This window comes from Homarus americanus, unplaced genomic scaffold, assembly GCF_018991925.1.
Source record: "Homarus americanus isolate GMGI-L3 unplaced genomic scaffold, GMGI_Hamer_2.0 scaffold4896, whole genome shotgun sequence".
NCBI classification, from domain to species: domain Eukaryota; kingdom Metazoa; phylum Arthropoda; class Malacostraca; order Decapoda; family Nephropidae; genus Homarus; species Homarus americanus.
In genome coordinates, this window is record NW_024749657.1 from 2,975,221 (window position 1) to 2,996,288 (window position 21,068).

Consider the following 21,068-nt stretch of genomic DNA (forward strand, 5'->3'; position numbering starts at 1 on the left):
TTTCCTCACTTGTGGCAGATCTCGCACATCAAAAAGTGACGACAATGTTGCTGTCGTATAAGCATTGATGCGACACTCCACAAATATCTGTAAGGTATTGTGGTTATATTTTTCTGAGACACCTTGTAGACTTCTGCATGCCAGTATAGTGCAGTTGCTCCATAGATATTTAAAGTTAAGTTGCATATATTGGCACTCTAGTCCAGCAAGTGCACAAAATGTTTGATGAAAGGGATGCAGTTTGTAACATTAGAGGAATAATTGTTAGTTGATATATGTAGAAAATATTAAGAACAGTTTTGAGATTACAGCAACATACATACATACATACATACATACATACATACATACATACATACATACATACATACATACATACATACACACACAGTACACAGGACTTACAAACTTAATATCCTAACCTAACCTAATCTAATCTAACCTCCCCTAAACCTTGTATAAAAAAAACTGGATGATCTACAAACCAAACTTACTAACATACCTTAAACTGATCTAAAAGAGCAATAATGTAAAAACTGACCAACAAACCTAAGTTAGCCACAACACTTGAGAAAAACAGTTCAATAACTTGTAGGTAAGTTTTTGTCAAATTTCTTAAACCTTATTATCAACAAGTTCTGGAAGTGAGGAGGTCATCTTGAATCACTAGAATGAGTGAGAAAAATGGCCATAAAACACTAATGATGATGATGATGATGATGATCAAATTCTAAATAATCATTCTTATTATACTGAACTACTGAGAGAATACGAGGATGATTACCCAATACGTGGTACTAAAGGATTACGTCCACATAATAATCACCCATAACAAGTCACATAGTCTCATGAATTTTCTTCCGAGAATTAAAATTCACTGAGCCCAGGGAATCCAAACAAACTGAACACTTTACACCATCAGTGCCGACGCACGCACACACGCACGCACGCACGCACGCACACACACACACCCCCCAGATGAATAAACACAAAAAATACCAATCAACCTTAGGGAAAAAAAATCATACTGTATTGGTGTATAATGTTATAATATCTATCTACTGTAGGGATGAAAAATTCTAATATGCCTCAACTATATTGCCACCTAAGATGTATTATGCCTAGCTTCTGTAGGCAGCCTGAGAGCATGTGGAAATTAGCCAACTCCTAATGCTAACACTAAACTAATCTAACTTCCCTCCCCCCCCCTCCCTAGATAACATTAGGGTGTTTAATCGTCAGGTGAAATAAATTAGTGCCGGGTTAATCTTGATGTGATCCAATGCCTTCTTGATCAGTCTAGTGATTACCCCCAGCAGAAAGAGAGTGACGTCTACCACCCCCATGACTCAGGCCAACAGGAAGAGAACTACAATTTCATTCCCATTTGGTGCTGAGTAATCCCACAAAACCACACCAACTAAACCATCTTACTTGAATACAATACAGTCCACACACACACACACACACACATCCAGCACCCACAAGAAAACATACTTCAGTACACACAATATGACAGCTTCTGGCATGTACACATATAGTAAAGGTCCCTCATGAACACACACAGTACAACACAGGTTGGCGCACAAGTAAACACAGAAGAACAAAGCAGCAAGTAAAACAAACTAGCATCAATGTGCTTTCCATCACTCACTTGCTATGATTTCTAGCCAAGAGGACTCTGTTGCATGTGACCATTTATGAAACACAAGCAAAGATACACCATTACTTATTACATAAAGAATAAAAAATTGTGATAATTCCTTCCTTGTGAAAAAATTATATATCTAAAAATATTAAAATATGCACTAGTTAATCTATAAAATAATAAACATGGTGAAATTCATACAAAATAATCTATGAGTAAATCTTCACTGATAAAAATCTGCCATAATGATCTTGTACACTTCAAGAATTGTACACTACTGCTCTGTACACTAAAAATATACAGTACTCACAAACTTTCAGTCATATAATACAAACCAGTGGACCTCACAAGTCTATAAGAGCAATATGGAGGTCTTAAAATACTGTAACTCCTTAAAGCAATTTGCCACCTATTACTAGCCAGCTGTCTGTCTTTTGGAACCTCTCTCTAAATTCTCTTCCTCCAGTCACCACTCTTTACACCGTCTGATCTCACATCCGACCTTAACTTGTACTGATCTTGTCACTCTACTGCCCCATCTACCACACAGCAAACATCATCATCATCTATACTTCCTTCTGTTTCACTTCTCTTACCATGGGCTCTGCCACTCTCCCCTCGTGATGCATCTTGACCCAACACCCTCACTGCACCTCACTTTCAACTTTTATATTGACCGCTCACACCTCAGCCTGATCCAACACAGATCTTGCTCTCCACTGTAACCCTAAATTGCCTCCAGTACTCGAAAGGTCAGATCAGGTTAATGTTTGTTTGGGTTTATCACCTTTTCTTATCAACAGTCACAGGCTACCACTATGTCCACTAAAGCTGTGTATGACCTTCTATGCCTCTCCATAAACATTTCAACAACCATCTTTGTTGAGGGAAGTTCGTTCACACAGCCAGACACACATCTATAAAAGCCTCAATGATGATTCTCTTTCTCTCTCTCTCTCTCTCTCTCTGTCTCTTTCTTGCCTTTATGATTATTCCAATTATTTTGCCCCCAAATCCCCCACACACACACACACACACAACTGACAAGAGTAATTCCCTTATTATAATTTAATACATCTGTATGTTAATCTCTCTCTCTAGTTGTGTGTGCCAAGACAGCACACACAGCTGTCAGACATATGAGAGCGCCCAGCAACACCAGCTGATGGGTGACTCTCTGAGTACAGCTGCACTGCAGAGAGCATATGAGAGACTGAGGAAAATTTAACCTTTTTCCAGATATTAAAACCCTAAGCAGCTAAAAAAAGATTTCATATGGCATATAAAAACCCTGAGGGTGTAGAGTCTAGGCTACAAGTTACAGTAGGTTCGGTGTTCTTAGGCAGCTTGAGTTGGAAATCCCCCATCCTCTTGAATTTTCCACCTTGCAATGCAGTACAGCCAATACTGCCCCTCGCCCAACTCGGCATTTTGGATGAGAGGAAGTTTACTGTACAGCACTTTAATGATTTTCATGGAGATTGTACAAATGTTTGTATTAGATGAGCAACATTGTCCTCACATGTATAAAAGTACTGTATTGTACATCTGGTGTCATAATGGTTTACGTAATGCTTTCTATTTAAAAATAATAACAAAATTATAGATAAAATACACTTATAGTGACATATCCATTACAGTAGCCGGAACAATTGTTGCAGAGCACTTCTGGGAATGAGAGATTTCTGGGTAATGAGACGACTCTCTTAAAGCTGGAAAAAAATCCCTCATCACCAGAATTATCCGGATACCGGAAAATTTTTCTCAAAATTTCCAGAAAATGGACCCGATTTGCATCTCTCAAACCCCCCAAAGAACTCTCCCATTCCCAGAATTTTCCCGGTACTGGAAAAAATTTATCGGAATTTTCCGGAAAATGTGCCCCTAAGAAAATTATTCCCAAAGTCGGAATTTTCTGCAGAAAATTCCGACTTTGGATACGGTTTTCCAGGAAAATTTCAATTCCAGCCATCGGAGAGTTCCGGTTATGAGGGATTCCAGCTAACGGAGATATTACCGATATGGTATTTAAAACACACTTCAAAGATTATAAAACTACTTTATATTTTCTAGGGGAGGCCAGCAGGGGAAGGGAGGCAGCCTCCTCAATAAATTTGGAAACTCCATCCTCTGGAAATGGGACATCTGCCTCACTTGCTAATGTGTGTCTCTCAAAGTGAGGACAATATGATTGTTGTGATACAAACATTCATGCCATCTACCACAGTAAAGCACTGTGTCATCAAATGGTCAGCTCCAGGGCCGTCCTCAACCTGGGCAACTCCCTCAACACTCCACAGCCATATTTGGAAGAAAAAAATTAAATACTACACATTCCAGCTAAGAGCACAAACTATGAATCAGACTAAGGCTGGATCATGACAGCCATGAACCAAAGACTCTAACCTGCCACTACTCAAACTCAAAGAGGTTGAGGCTTACAGACTCACTTACCCCCTTGTGAGTCCAGAAATGACCTAACTCCCAGATGTTTTTTAACATAACACTACAAGATACACCACAAACACCTCAATATACTACATGTAGGTCTGCCCCCCCCGGCCGGATAACCCCCAAACCTTCATCCAAAATGGAAGTTGTAGTGCAGCATTCACAAAACTTGAAATAAACCCCACACGAGTATCTCCTGCACGGTCCTGCCCCAAACCTTAAACTGCAAACTCCCGTAACTAAACTGCTTGGCTAAACAACGCAAGGCCTGTGTATTAGGTCACACGGCCGGGTGGTGGTTTATGGTCCGAGCTACCAACGCGTTGATGAACCCTCGGACTTGATTGTTAGTAAGTAAACATGCAATGTCCTAAATAACATCTTACAGAAATCACCGCCTCCAGATTGCATTGCCCATAACGAAAATAAGAGTATGTGTGTAAACTAGTGAGAGGGCAGCACTTATCTGAACACCAGGAATGGAGAGGGTAGGTGAGTGACCATCCTGGAGCTCAAGTGACTGAAAATTAAAAGTGAAGTGATCCTGGCTTGTTGGGCTACAGCCAGACACGTGATGATCGTAGAATGTTTCAGGTGGTGTAGTGGAAAGTCTCCTCTCCCTTCACCCTTTGGGTAGCTAATTGACACTTCACACAATTGAGGTTGAAAAAAAAAACAGTTTCCTTCCTAAATTACAGTAGTTACCTATCGAGATATGTTAAATTCAGCACTAGTTATATATGTCAAGAGGACAGCACTTGGAATATTTAAACCGGGAGTAGTCCAAGATGATAAAATGAGCAAACTACACTGACACACACACTCTACCTACTGTCACATCCTCACACATTGTGGTCATTCATTTATATCACCCAAGTTCTTCAGTGATAAGTATGTAATTCTTCCCAGCCAGAATTGATCAGCCTACACCGACACATGACCTACACTGACACATGACCTACACTGACACATGACCTACACTGACACATGACCTACACCGACACATGACCTACACTGACACATGACCTACACTGACACATGACCTACACTGACACATGACCTACACTGACACATGACCTACACCGACACATGACCTACACTGACACATGACCTACACCGACACATGACCTACACCGACACATGACCTACACCGACACATGACCTACATTGACACATGACCTACACTGACACATGACCTACACTGACACATGACCTACACTGACACATGACCTACACTGACACATGACCTACACCGACACATGACCTACACTGACACATGACCTACACTGACACATGACCTACACTGACACATGACCTACACTGACACATGACCTACACTGACACACCAATAAGAAAAACAATCTGGTCAAGGTCGGGACTTGTTTACTTCAGTTGTCTGTCACTTTAAAAATATCTTATACACGTAATTCCTTTCTTACTAAAGTCTCGGCAATAATTCCTCTGCCGTCCACACTCTAGCCTTCTGCAAGAGTATTCCAGTGGCCATTACAACCTACCACAAATATACAATGAAAATCCTTCGACAATATCCTCATTATCATTAACATCCTTCAACTGTCTAGGATCTATGTCTCAGAGGTCCTACATGGTCACTATTTACATAAACTTCCACATCTATCCTGGGAACTTTCACCTCGCCCCCAAAATAGTCGTAAGATTCATTCACCGTCTTTCTAAATTCACGTAGGGACAATACCGAGCATCTTTGTAGTTGCCAGCACAAGTTTTCTAAACCTCCTGCTGTCTATACTTCTACTTATATCTATTAAGTCATCTATTATCTATTCTCTGATGCTTCTTACAACACAATCTTTCTTAAGTTACTCCTCCTCTCAATGCATAACCAAGATTGCCATTAGCCCACCTCCCCCTTCCAGCCACAAACAGTTCTTCAATCATTACTCTCAAACTCCTAAGTACTGTATATGACACTTTATCTAATATACACATATAATGTCTCTATTTATCCCCTTCCAATAATCTTTAGTCACCCATTATATGCTTTTCTGTTCTCTCTTATTCAGCAAATTTCTCGTAAACTTTCCTTCACATTGTTGCCATTCTTTTGTTGACTTCATCCTGACTCCCAGACCTTAAGGACCCTATATCTAATGTCCCTGATCATAATGGATAAGTTAGGGACAGCTGGTGCTCATTTTAATCCCCGTGTTTCCTCGTGTTCTTTTGAGTTTTGGTTTAATCGTGTCTTGTGGATAGTTTTGTCCTTCACAGATTTACACCATAACGCGGGTGATGCATACGAGGCGTAAGTTGGTGATATTAACTAAAGGTAGACATGCAAGGTGGCTTTATTTACATTCATTTCTTCTTGCACATCTCATACACATTATCATTACCCATAAAAAAAAATATAACCAATCGCTAAAATGGAAACAGTTAGGTTAGTCTCGTCAATAAAAGTTCACCATTCTAGAGCTGCCCGAGACGTGAGGCATAACATACTTACCATAATCCCCCCCACAACAAATCATAAGAGTCATGTTCTACAACACACCTTTGAGTTGTTAGAAGCAGGTTGAGTGAGACTAACATCACTAATGCACATGCACTAAGTATCGGTAAACTCGATAATACTTGCCATAAAGGATCGAGATGATAATGGTTTTAAGATCAACCTAACAGATGCTCACCTTGATTGGTCCTCGTTATGAATTCGCTTGAGTTCCCTAATATGAAGATTTCTCTCTCTCTCCAACTTTTCCATTTCTTGTTGTAGGTCAGTATCCTCCTTTTTAAGAGCGGTTTGCCTTAACTGTTGGCGAGACACAGAATTACCAAACATTACATCACATACCAGAATAATTTTTAGAGTTCACATGAAATAAAACCAAACGAGGGTTTTATTTATTTACCGAACTAATACAGAACATTTAAGGATGATTTAAGTGGAAGGGATAAAGGATGAACTATAGTCAAGGTACAGTCACCAGTTATGAATCAACCTTGAGCATCAGTGACGACCCCTCAAGTCACATATCCCAACAGAGTGAGAGAGTGTGTGAACCAGCAGGGTATACACTGCTAACTACTCTCACCATTACCGTCTTCAACCCTTACACTCATCCTACAAGTTCCAACAATAAATTTATCGGATCATAACTCGGTTTAATCATTAGCTATTAAAATTCTATTCATGTCACTCAATCCACTTTTCGAAATCAAGAAAATTTCACTGTTCTGAGAAAAGCAAGTACAGTACTGTACAGTATGTGTATGAACAGGAGTAAACATCCAGATTTTTAATGGTGTTCCAGCAAATGGTTTGACCCAATGATCCATACAGTATAAACATTGACTAGCACTATAATGATCCAATAACATTAAATATTCTTAAACAAAATAAAACAAAGAAACAGTTGATAACTCCAGTATTAACAGTATTCAATTAAGAAAAGCATCCACCCAGAATATGGTACTTCAATAGCAACAGGTTAACTTGTATACTAACTGTCTCTATACCCCACTACAACCTTACTTCACTGACCTTTAGTATTTCTTCTGACTCGTAATATTCCTGGATGGTTAGGTCCCGGTGGTCGTGGTCACCCCCCAAGCCGTTCGGAAGGTTCCCGCCGCCCTGCCCCTGGTTACTGTTTGCCCCACGTTTCCGAGAGTTACTACCACCCTCCGATGGTTTACGTTTCATTAAAAGTTTCCGCTGCCGATCTATTTCTTCTCTATTTGCTTGTAGTTCCTCCTGCCGTCTGTGACATCATCAAGAGACCGTTAGTTACAATACAAGACCTGACGTTACTATGAAGACACAATATATATACTGTATGATGATAACCAAGACACCTATTCAAAATTATTCTTGTTTATACATTCAAACTTCATCCTGCTATGATGTAGGATGACCAGACAGGTGCTGATCCTAAGTCTTTAATAGTTACTTCACCACCCCACCCCCCCCACTGGCAGGATCCTACTAGTGCTCTGTGGGTTGTTCTACAAGTACCTGCCAGTGTGCTCACTTTACAGCAGTGAACACAATTAAATCCTTCACTCTGACTGGCCAACAAGCTCATGATCATTCACCTGAGGTAAATAATCTACCACTGAGCCACTGAATCCCTCCATTAGTGAGTAAATCTAAATATCTACACTACAGATCTTAAAAGTTACTGCTGAACTGATCAAGAGATTATCCCACTTATTGATTGACAGGTGACTCACACATTTGCTTCTACTCTTGAGGAAAAAGAAAACTATTAGAACACAACATCTCCCAAACAGAAGAATATTTCCATTACTTGTTGTCACACATTCTATATTACTTACTCATCCCTATAAATCCACCGACTCAAGCTGTTACACTCATTAATTCATCCACTTAACCTCCCATGTCACCTGAACAAACACAAATAACTTTTATCACATTACACTCACAACTAAATCAATGTATATATTTTATTAATTCAGACAGACAGACAAGAAACAACCCTCAACCACTATAAAACAGGGATAATAAAAGCAATAACATGAACCAAGAGGCGACTCACTTTGTTATCTCCTGAAAAGCGTAGCCATCTTGCCAGTTTTCCTGGAAGGTGGCCCCGACCCTCTGGGTGACAAACTGCCCGAGCCTTAATCGATTTTGCATACACTTTTGCCGAGCTTCTTTCTTTTCTATATTAGACTTCTCAATCTGTAATTTCTTGACTACTTCAATACATTTATTAATTTGTAACTGTTTCTGTTCAAGGAGTTTACTTTGAGTCTGCAGCTGTCGAGATAGTTCTTCATTTGTCTGTAACGAAAAGGAAAATGTCACTAATTGCTGAATGATAATAATAATGATGATACTAATGACATTAATAATAATAACAACAGTAAAATTTATAATAGCAGTGATATCTCGCTGCTATTAGCCGGAACAATTGGTGCAGAACACTTCCAGGAATGAGAGATTTCCAGGTAATGAGACGACTCTCAGAAAGTCGGAAAAACCCCTAATTCCCGGAAAATTTTCTCGGAAGTTCCAGAAATTGCACAATACATCATCTCTCGAACCCGTAAAATTCCGGCTTTGGGAACGATTTTCCGAGAAAATTTCAATTCCAGCTATCGGAGAGTTCCACATAAGAGGGATTCCGGCTGAAGGAGATATTACTGTAATAGCAACAACAATATTACAGTCTTCTTATTCAGTTGTACAAACATGAGGCTGGGTAAGTGGGTGACCTCTCCCAGGAAGGACTTATAACACCACAAATGTAATGATACATGTTTACAAGGCCAAGACATAGCAAGTTTTTCAAATGAGTAGATAAACAGACAGCAGTTTAGTTGTTAGACACTAAAAACTGACTGATAAAACTCCATAATCATCATTACCTCATCATCAACCTATTAAATTAAACAATCTGGCGGTTTGCCCCAAAGTCTCGACAACAACAAACATTTTCTCGAGGTACTTACACACTGTAAGTTATCGATTCTTGAATTTTTTGCCTCCATGTCCATAGATGCACGACTTTCCATCTCTTCAACTTGCCTATAGGTAATATCACTCTGGGTTGCGCGGTGAGTCACAGGAACGCCTCGAGGTGGGGGCATCAACCCGACAAGTGGATCAGTTAAACCACTGTGACCAGTCTGTAGTGGAGGAAATATTTTAAGTTTAATACATCGTGTAGAGTGACAGCTGCTACCTAGACCTAAAAACAAAACTAATACATTGAAAACTTTACCTGTCATAAAAACTTGTAAAGGTGTTTATGACTGGGTAACATTATCAACCAAACACATAACTGTAGTACTGTATATACAAGACAGAATTACATAGATGACAAGCATAGTAAGATACAATACTTATTTTAGTCAATGTACCGCAGGCCATTTCTCTACATGCACCTGATGACACAAAATGACAACAGTTTTTTATTATGTTTTACTTCCACATTTTTTTTAGATAGGAGCTATGTTTTTATTATATTTTCCCTCCAGTTCCTTTATATTTACAAATTAAAGACAGATAATATACACTATCTTAGCGCCACATCCAAGCAATGAGGAAATAATGTTCCCTAAGTCCAAAATTACAATGCCGAAACTTCCTAAAAAAAAATTTAAATATTTACCTATAAAGTTTTTTTCATTCCATCCTTCATCTTTCTTCTTTCCCCTCCTTCTCTTTCTTTCATTCCTTCATCTCACATTCTATCTTCCTGTTCTGGAATCCTCATCACTAGCATCACGTAGCACTTTACCTAGGTTCTGGCACTGATTTGGGAATCGTTGCATGAAAGACTGCCTCCATATGTCTCCAATACTGACCACTTTAAGGTTCTTTGGTATTATTAGATAGGTCACAGTCAGAAGGAGCTAAGGTAATGGATCATGTAATACCACACAGTTTTTTGGAGTACATTATGACTATGAAGTACAAGATCTGAAAAGTACACAGTGTAGCACCTTCTCAAACAGACCATTATGTCTCTTAACCAGCATACTAGCCTGATCTAACCATTATGTCTCTTAACCAGCATACTAGCCTGATCTAAAGACCTATCATATATTTACTACTTTTATCCTACTATTGTGCCTCACACTACTAGAGGTTGGGTCATACACCTACCATATGTGTTAGCAGTGTCTGTGGGGAGGGGCTCTTGGCACCAGAGAGTCTGTGAGGGGAGTTCGCCTGCTGCTGCTGCTGTTGTTTGAAGTAATCGTTAATTTTCTTGTTCTCCGTCGCTCTGCTAACCTTAGGAGTCACTCCCCCTCCTCCCTCGTCATTCAGCGCCCCTTGCGATCCGCTTTTTCGTTTCCTTTTCCGGTCACTTGGGGTTCGCAGCTGGACTTTATCTGGACTGGTACTTTCCTCTCGGTCAGATGACCCTGCAAAATGTTTAATATGCAATAGTAACTTGCCACGTGTCTTAAACACCGTCATTTTTATATAAACCCTGGGATTAAACAATGTGTACAGTGAGGGCTGGAGAGTCACCATAAAGTGAACAACAAAGCATTAAGAAGAAACCCACAATGGCAGACAAAATATTTATTCCAAACAGTTTTGACGACAACTGTCGCCCTCAGAGGCCAGTCTTTGTCTGTAACTCCCCTGAGGAGAGTGACAGTTGTCACCAAAACTGTTTGGAATAAACATTTTGTCTGCCATTGTGGGTTTCTTTTTGTAGAACAGTATTACTTACCATACTCACCACAAAGAGAGACACCAAGTTTGGGTGTTTGTCTCTATAGATGATAAATAATGTGAAACAACTTGTCACTAGAAAACTTCATGTTTTACAAAACAACTACTATAAACTTTCATTTATATGAGATGCTCAGTGAAACACCAACATATCAACTAACCAGAGAGAAATGAGATTCTTGTTCCAAATTAATGAACTCAATTACATCAGGAGAACTCAGCCCCTAACCTTGTACAGTATTCACACTACTGTACTGGATGTTTTAATTACAGTTCTGAACTGTAATCACGGTCGAGTAGTTAAGTGTTGTCTAAAATCCATAAAATCCTCTACAGTACTGTACTACAAGATGCTGGAAGACAACTGACCAGTGCTGAGGTTGGAGTCTTGTCTGTCCAGTAACATAGGCTGAGACACAGATCCGGACATGGAAGTGGGCGGTTGTGTAGAAGTGGGAGTGCTGGGGTTACTCCCACCAAGGTGCGCCTGTAAGGTAACAAGTGTCTCATTAGCCGGGAATACTTTACAACCTGTAATATGGGAAATATTGTCGAGTTAAGACGGTGACGGAGATAAAAGACTCGGCAGGAAGTCATAAGGGACAGTGACGGTAATAAAGGTCCTTCTTAATAAAGTTACCAGTAGTAATATATGGCAACACAGGTGTCTAATACAGTGGGTCCCAGAGGCCTCACGACCAATTGGGGGACAGTGGCTACAGCACACATGGCACTAAGCCTCAGCAGTGTGGTCAGCACTGTATTCAATGGCCTTCACTTACCAACTGTAAAGTTTGGTAACCATTCACAGGTGGGTGAACCTGGGGTGCTCTGGGTGTGAACCAGTAACCCTTAGACAGGTGGCGAGCGCTGTGGCTGCAACACTTCTTGTATGTACAAAAGTGAAATAAAAGAAGCAAGGCTTTAAACAATTAATGAAGTAGTTGAGGACTTTGTATCAACAACACAGAGACAGATACTGTATATCAAACTCTTGACATGTTGAGGTGAAGGAAGGAAGACATTTGTTTCACCATCACAGTTAAACATCTTGGTCATGTTTAAAAAATAAACTTTACCTGGGCAATATAAAAAAGTTCTCCTATCAATTATCAACACACTATGTGCTGTAAATATACATTGTATATGAAAGTGTTCCTCAGAATAAAGTACAAGATAAATGGTACACATTATGTTGAAACTTATCAATACTGTACAGTAATCCCCAACACACCTGAACTAACTACAGTATAAGAATAACAAAACCCGGCTGTCAGGAGCACAGTATCTGGGTACAGTAGCTACACCATCCAGGGAATGTGGCGCTGTAACCAGACACAACAAAACACCTAACTTTTACTTAGTTTTCAAAAAGCCTAAATATAACTATTCTGTACTTATGAGATGGAATTACAGGACATATTGTAATTTTGATGAAACAATAGCTAAAGTAACTATTTAGAGACTATGATATACTACTCAAAGTTGTTCAGCTTCCTTCATTGTTTGTGACATCTTGTACTTGACATAGTACAGTAATTGAGTTATACAGTACATGCTGGAAAGTACAGTATACAGAAGCCCCAACAAGGCATTTTTTCTTTAAATAAATCTACAGAGAAGAAAATTACTCGCCACAGTTTGAATGTAAATAACAACAAAGAGAGGCTTCATTAAGTAGGTAGAGGTGTTGTTATTGTGGGAAGTACAGCACCACTACTCCAATGCCATTACAACACACCAGTAAACATGATCCCCCAAACACAGTCACTTTTACATACTGTATATTAACATGACTGGGAATTCATATCACACAAAGGCTAAAACAAGAAATATGGTACAGTGGCCATTGACGGGGGTGGAGGTGTTTTTTTTTCCCAGAGACCATAAGAACCACTGATGCTATGTCACCCCAACCCTACACATGAAAACTGCAACACCTGAGGCTCCCTGTGATATTAACTCCTCCTTCCCTGTGTGTGTGTGTGTGTTAATATCTTGATTTAACATGTACTATCGCTGTCGCCACATATGCCGGCTCAACCATGGGGTAGACATGGGGGCAAACCTGCAGGGTGAAGGAATCATCCCTCATCCGACTCAAGACGTGTGGATGAGCGTCAGCACAGGGGCGCTTAACGACACAATTTGCATCGACAGACTACGAGAGGGTTAAGGTGTTGACTCGGCTGGTAAAATAAGTACGGGTTCCAAATCTTTACGAGATCCTAACAAAGGGACAGACACTATAGTACGCACCAGTTACTTTATAATCAACGATGCTGTTTTATTGTTTGTATCCACGTCTTGTTTGCTTTGGGTAATTGTTTATATACACGTCCTGTTTACCACAGCTAATTGTTTATGGACATGTCCTGTTTACCCTGAGTAATTGTTTATATACATGTCCTGTTTACTCTGGGTAAGTGCTTATATGAATGTTCTGTCTGACTCAGGTAATGACTATACTGTACTGTACTGTACTTTACATTCCTGTTTACTCTGTAAGTGGGGGAGGGGGGGAGAGGGGAGAGGGGAGAGGGAGAGGGGGAGGGGAGGGGGAAGGGGGAAGGGGAGGAACGTCTCTAATTCATGTGTCATTACTGCCTCAGGTACTCGGGTAATGGTCGAAATTGACTGTCTACTGAAGGAACATGAGAGAGAGAAAGAAAAAGAAAAAGAATGATAAGAGACAGGAAGAGAGAATGAGAAAAAGAGAGAGAGAAAGAATAAAAGAGAAATAATGAAAGAAAAAAGAGAGAGAAATGAGAAAAAGAGAGAGAGAAAGAATAAAAGAGAAATAATGAAAGAAAAAAGAGAGAGAAAGAGAAAAAAAGAGAGACAAAACAGTAGAGAAACAAACCCCTACCTCACTCCAACAACTCCACTGTGTAAGTAACCCGTGATTAGATAAGACAACATCAAGCAGTGTGGACGACCCTCCTCTGATCCCTTTCACCCTAATCAACAGAGTAATGGGATCACCTGAAGGTTAACCACCCCAGCTTATATTTTTACCTGGTGGAGTTAGGTAGTCATGGTGTGTTTTAATCATCAGGTGAAATAAGCTGGGGACTAAACAGGTGATGACATAAGCTGGGGGAGGGGGGATAATCAGGTGAAATAAGCTAAAGGAACTAATTAGGTGAAGTAAGCTGGGGGAATAATCAGGTGAAATAAGCTGAGGGGACTAAACAGGTGAAATAAGCTGTGTGGGGGGGGCTAATCTTTAGGTGACCAAACTCAGTACAGATGAAAATAGAACACAGCAGATAAGCAAAAGGGAAATAACATCCTAGATTCGGGCAGATAGAGATACGAAAGAGAGGTGTGTGTGTGTGTGGGTGTGTGTGCGTGTGTGCGTGTGTGCGTGTGTCCTCCAAACTATAAATACAAGCTTAACGATCGATCTTATGCCTGTAACGTGAAATACTGACAAGTTAGTTAACAGACTGGACGTAATTTTCAGGTTATATCAGCGAATTAAGTTTGTCATAACCACATAGGACTCACTGGACTAAATACAGAACACCGTATCAATAAATATAAAAACAAATCTTAATAAATACTGATCGTAACTTCAAGACACATTAACGGTAGTCATTAGGCAGATAGCGGACCTCTCGTGTCTTGGAAAATTTCACCTGATTTTGTTTCTCCTCCGTCTTTAGTTATGGGAACAAGTGCGAAGCCTAATGGTTAACTTATTAAGAATGGAAGTGTTAAAAAAAATTTTAACAGTTATAAATGAAAAAAATCAAGTGATAAATTACAAAATAAAACTGAAAAGTGATAAATGATCTGCTGAAGTATACACCACTGTGTCTACATTACAAAGCAATACAAACAAAAAATTTAAAATACCTGTAAACACCTATACAAAACAAACAATAAAGTGCCGAAGTTTACAAGAAGGCATAAACAAGTGTCTGATATCAAGGTGAGAAGTACAAACAATAACATCTACATTATACCTTCTACAGCATACAAACAGTGAAATGTATTGAAGAAAATCTATCAGATTATAAAAGGCATTCAGGGGACAACACAAACTATGCTATGGTATATTGTCGGACCTACAGTACATGGGCTGACGGCAAGGTAGTGATGGTGGTAGTGTGGTGACTGACTTCGCTACAAACTCAACATAAACTGAACAACAACAAGAGGAAGTATACTGTACAATGGATGCAACAAACACCTTATGATGTGACTTATGGTTCTGGGGACAACAGAAGATAATACAGTATATGAATGAAGGGATAAAAAAGACTTGGTCATTGGCCGATACTGTACCGACTCTGTACTACAAATACAAAACGTTCATGTATTTCTTAAATCCTAGAATGTATTTACTCATATTAACTTAATGTTTAGTCGTATACATAAATACATAAGCAAATATTATAATAAATACACTAAGAGCTTATTGCTTCAGTAAGGATAACACAAGACAACTTAATAATTAAATTATATACAGGTAACCCTACACAAAAACAAAAGCACTGTACACCTTTTGAGAAAGTGACGTCTGACAGATTACACAGAAATGAAAACAAGTGAAAAAAATATTGCATAAATGTCAAACCCACATTAAGACAAATATATAAGTTGTTGTCTTCTTATGTGAGTTGACATTACTCCAGTACTGAGGCATAGCTTATCAATCACAACCAGAGGAAGCTTTCTAATCAATGAAATACCAAAATTACTATTAACTATTAACTCAATCATTAAGCAAGAAAGTCATCAAAAAGGTTATTACAAGTATCTTATTTATAAAGCAACCATAAACAGACTTTAAAATTCAACCATATGGAAAATTAGCAAATGCATCACCTCGTTGTGGTCGTTTCCTCCCCAAACACCAAGAAACAGAATTAAGCATCACTTTCTTAACATCAAATAAATACTAAGAATTCATAAATAACACTGGCTTCTGTTATTTTAGTTCAGTCATAAGAAATCGTGCTGTGGGGTTGGGAGAGACAGTGAAGCCGGAAGGATGACTGATAATCAAGACACACCAAACAAAGGGTATATATACGCCCTAACATCACTGAAGCACGACTACTATCCTTGACCGCAGCTGTTCGTCGAATGTGTGTGTTATCCCCCGCGTCCCGTAGTATCTGTTATGCCTCGCTATGATGGGAATGTGATGTGGATGAGTGACATATATGCGACCACCTTATAACCTCAACCTTATTTCACCTTAGGTTTAAACCCCTTCCCCCTAACACTACATTGAAAGTGTGTGGTGCACAGCCCATTATGGAGAGGCAAGAGATGGGGAACACCTAAATGAGCGAGAGAGAGAGAGGTAAAGATTACAGACCACACGACATTATCTTCCAGGTTCTGTGTTGGTCCCGTAAACAGTCTTACATGACCCCAGGGTGTTCCTAAGAGTAGCTACTGTAAGGAAAGTTTCACTGAGATTGGTCCAGAGGTTTTCTATAGACCCCCCAGGTCATATATTCACCATCTGCCTGAACCTCCATATTTTGTGTCACTGATAAATCTGATTCCACAAATAAAATATAAAGCTCCCACATACCACAGTCATGCCAAGTGTAAAGTTAGTCCCAACACGGCTGACACGACCGTCTGGGATGCCAGAAACTCATGGATGAACCACAACTCTTGTTTGTATGAAACAAAACTAGTAAAAATCCAGCTCCCGTATTCAAAATACTTAGGAAAAAGGACTAAACTACACTGCTGTGACACTTACTAAGGAATTATGAGGGGAAAACTATATACAGTATCTGGACATTTATGGAATAGGGTGAGTTTTTTGGCACAGCACTGTGACAAGAGTAACCCAGCCAGCTAAGAGGGCACTTGGAAGTCCTATATATATAATGCCCAGTTCCTGCTCTGTAAAAGTGGGTTGGTGATAGGAAGGGCATCCAGCTGTAAGACTTGCCTCTTCACCTAATAGCAACTAGGGTACCATGTCATCAGGTAATCACAGCTAAGCCATGTGAGCGTGGAAAACGGCCGTAAAACTGAGGAGATGTGGTGGCAATGATGGTGATGTTGGCGGCAATGATGATGGTGGTGATAATGATGGTGATGATGGTAATATATAATCACAGTTCCCCGAGACACATCTACACACTACAACAATAAGGTAATCCCTACAGTACTCCTACACAAACAACGTGGCATGATGGACACTAGTAGAAGTACCTGGTCCATTAGTCTACCTGTGTTCCCTTCACCAATAACACACAGCACCACATTCAGCTCGGTCGTACACAATACTACGTCTTTTCTATGTAAATCATATTCAACAGTAAGCACATAACATTCACATTCAACGGACCCTCGATATAATGGACTTTCATCTCAATATAATCCCTAAAACATCGATCCTTAAATAACCTGCTTGATTTTTGCCTGTGTTTCACAATTGTGGATTGACATTTTTTGAGTCACTGACACATTAACCTGAGGAACCTAAAAGCAGGAAACAAGCATCTGGTGGTTCTGTTGGCTATCCTTAGTCAAACTACCTTACTGTTTACTGCTGTTTGTATATATACCCGCATTGCAGAGGTACATTATTTGTATACCTGCTCGATCTATGTACTTTGTATACCTGCACAGACTCTTTAAATACATGATGAACTGTATACCCGCATGTATATCAATGTATACAGTACAATAAATCTGTACGATGGTTTGACTGAATATCTGTTTATCTGGTACGGAGATTTTAATGAATAAACATCTATCTATCTATCATTTTATATCTGAAATGTTGATGTTTGCCAAATGGAAGGTCGAAACCCCAAAGGCAATCTGTTCATACTTAATAAACTTTCTTCTCAGTTTCAAGATGACCTAAGTACTTGTGACATATGAGAAAGAGAGAGAGAGATGTAGTTGTTAAGGATATGAGAGAGAGTTGTGGATAAGAAGGGAGGAGGCACATGACAGCCGGGTAGAAGGAACACCTAAACGGCCATCCACACAAAAATTAAGGGAAACATAAGACACGGACGAAGTAGCGGAGGTGGAAGTATCTGGGCGCTGTCTAGACTCAACCCGACCGCGAACCTCACCAATGACTACACCAGCAGCTGATGTTTACTAACTGTTGAATGAGTAAATGTGTGTCAGATGGAACTCCTCAGTAAAGCATAAGTCTCGTGGGTCAAGAAGCAACACTGGGTCACTAAATAAAAGATATGAACATGAGTGTGGTTACAGTACAAGTGGATTATGGCACAAGGATTATGATACTATTAATAAACAGTTGTTGATAAAGGTGATACTGTACATCCACAACACATCATAGCCATCTTTGTTTACCATTAACATTGGAACAAAAACTGATAACTAATTAATCTTCCTCTGATTGTAAATCATTATGTCTACAAATGACAATGTAAAGCTTAAAGTCAACTCAAGTTTCCTCAACGTTAGAAGTGAAAGTAAACAATATGACTCACGTTAAGGCGTACGTATCCTAAAAGAGAAAATACGATGATATTTAATGTTACACTTATAGTATTAATACTGCCATTGTATACAGTGCAGACTGACACTCTTACAGTTGAAAAAGAAGAATTATTGCATCTGGGTACAAAATGCTTAGCATTTCATGGGTATTTCCATTCCAGGTTCTTGATAAACTCACAGTTAGTTTCATATCAAACTACAGTACTCCTTTTCATATACACAAAAGGCTTTGCACAAAAAAGGCTTTCACAATGGTTAACGTTGTGAAGGTCATAACTGCAGTGTGACAACAACAACAGAGGTCCCTAGATGAACACTGGAACCTTGCATTAACAAGTGGTAACCACACTGCCATAATTTTCTATTTCAACTCAAGATTTTTGGGGTACAGCTTCCCGTACCTTCACAGCCAATTACACTTTACACAACACCCACATTACTGAAAGAAAATTTACTGTCAGCGAATGTATTTCTAACCTTCTCCAGTCTTCCTGGGTCAAGGTTCAGTTGTAAGGGGGAGTCCACTCTAGCTCCAACCCGGGCCATCTCCCCAGTCAGTTTGGGACTCCCACGGGGACACCTGGGGGATGTCAGATGTCTCTTGGCTTTTGGATTCTTCTTAACACACTTCCTGGAAGGAGGTTCACCTGTAGGACTATACTCCAAGCCTCCGATCACAGCTTTGTCAAGAGTCCCAGAAAAACTGGATTTTTGGATTTTCTTGTTTGAAGGCTTACAGGTGTCCTCTGATTCAGGTACCCCACTGGCTATACTTTCTGTTACAGTACACAAGAGATTGGCAGAGCTGGGAAGCAGGTTACTTCTATAGCCACTTTCCTGATTCCTGTCCCAGCTCTTGTAGGATGACCCTTGTGCCTGGTTAACATGTGAGTCTCTCACAACACTTTCTTGTAAATGTTCTAATCTCACTATTTGCCTTTCTTGGCCTCCATAAACAGATAAGTTAGCCTGTGGAACTGGAAGACTTTGGCCCTGTCTGTTGGAGCTTACAATTATTTCAGATCCATATGTGACAAAACCAGACTGTATTGTTACACCAGGTCCTGAACACTTCTTCATCCCATGAATACCTACACTAGCCTGCACGGGAGTCGGAGAGAGAGGAACGGGCTGCCTCGAGGTCATACATATTGGAGGATCTAACCTGCTGGGTACATGAGAAGAGGACGTAGCCTGTTCCCCTACACCTATAATGGCTTTGCCGCCAGTTTCTTGTATACCCGGACTTATCGGAACAGGTACTTGGGGGTTACAGTGGGAACTACCACCATTTCTTGGCGTTTCTGTACCACTTTCAATATCTGAGGTAACCAAAAAAGGGGGTTCCATTACCCGGCCTCCGATCCGTGCCTCCAGGAGCTCTTGTTTGCGAGGATCCAGGGCATTGAAGTGCTCCATCTTAAAGCCTGTCACCGCTCCTGTTGGAAGAGTGTGATCATTAGTCACCAGGACAACACCAGTCTAAGAGAATAAATACACACCATTATGATGGTCTTCCAAACACCGCTAGTGACTAACATCTGGCGCCATAATACTACTGTTGACGTCAGTGTTCTAACTATTGCGATGCCAGGAGATTATTTTCAATTATCAATCAAAATGACTTTAATCTTTATGCAACAATAATTCCCTCTCAACATACAGTAAATAAATTAAACAAATAGCCATGACTATGTACTAGTACTGATTCATTGAGAAAAAGTTAAAAGAGAATCCCTGGAATCACAACACAACAAAGCTCGTCAATAAAGCAATCAATTTAGAAGTCAAAAATATAACTAACATCCAAATAAGGTCATTCAGAACTGAACTCTAATGAAACTAAAAGCCTATATGTTGATCTTAATAATAATAATGAATTAAATTGTAAAAAATTAAATGCATAACTAAAGACTACAGTTTAAACACACACCAGACACCATCACATAGGCCATACCCCATACCAAAATCAATGTTCTTTTTTTTTCTTTTTAAAGTGAGAGAATCACGAAAATTGAACAAAGACGGGGGTAAAATTATCTCTGGAGTCAGCTTAATGTTTATGTATGTACGGAGAGCCAAACGCTACACACTGATCCGCTGCAGAAGAATTTAACCAGCAGCATCCAGGTATATGGGTGTTGTTGATACTGTATGGTGTGTGATCTATAAGACACCCTGTAAAATATGGTGTGTGATCTTTGAAACACCCTGTACAGTATGGTGCATGACCTGAGACATCTAACTGATACAAGAAATAAATTAAAACTCCTTTATACATAATAGACG

General features: G+C 39.6%; 1 protein-coding gene across 12 annotated transcripts in view; it reads right to left on the minus strand.

Moving 5' to 3' along the window:
* LOC121853646 (serine/threonine-protein kinase tousled-like 2) overlaps positions 1 to 21,068 on the minus strand; it is a 66,572-nt gene that overhangs the window by 11,025 nt on the left and 34,479 nt on the right. For 5 of the 12 annotated variants that reach the window (XM_042347927.1, XM_042347926.1, XM_042347925.1 and 2 more), the window contains exons 2-9: positions 19,257 to 20,218; positions 11,673 to 11,790; positions 10,722 to 10,984; positions 9,563 to 9,739; positions 8,644 to 8,891; positions 7,626 to 7,845; positions 6,772 to 6,893; positions 1,655 to 1,681 (exon numbers count right to left, since the gene is read on the minus strand). In XM_042347927.1, the coding sequence (XP_042203861.1) occupies positions 1,655 to 1,681; positions 6,772 to 6,893; positions 7,626 to 7,845; positions 8,644 to 8,891; positions 9,563 to 9,739; positions 10,722 to 10,984; positions 11,673 to 11,790; positions 19,257 to 20,218 (2,137 nt within the window). The remainder of the gene's footprint in view (positions 1 to 1,654; positions 1,682 to 6,771; positions 6,894 to 7,625; positions 7,846 to 8,643; positions 8,892 to 9,562; positions 9,740 to 10,721; positions 10,985 to 11,672; positions 11,791 to 19,256; positions 20,219 to 21,068) is intronic. The other 7 variants (XM_042347930.1, XM_042347928.1, XM_042347934.1 and 4 more) reach the window with 2 other exon arrangements.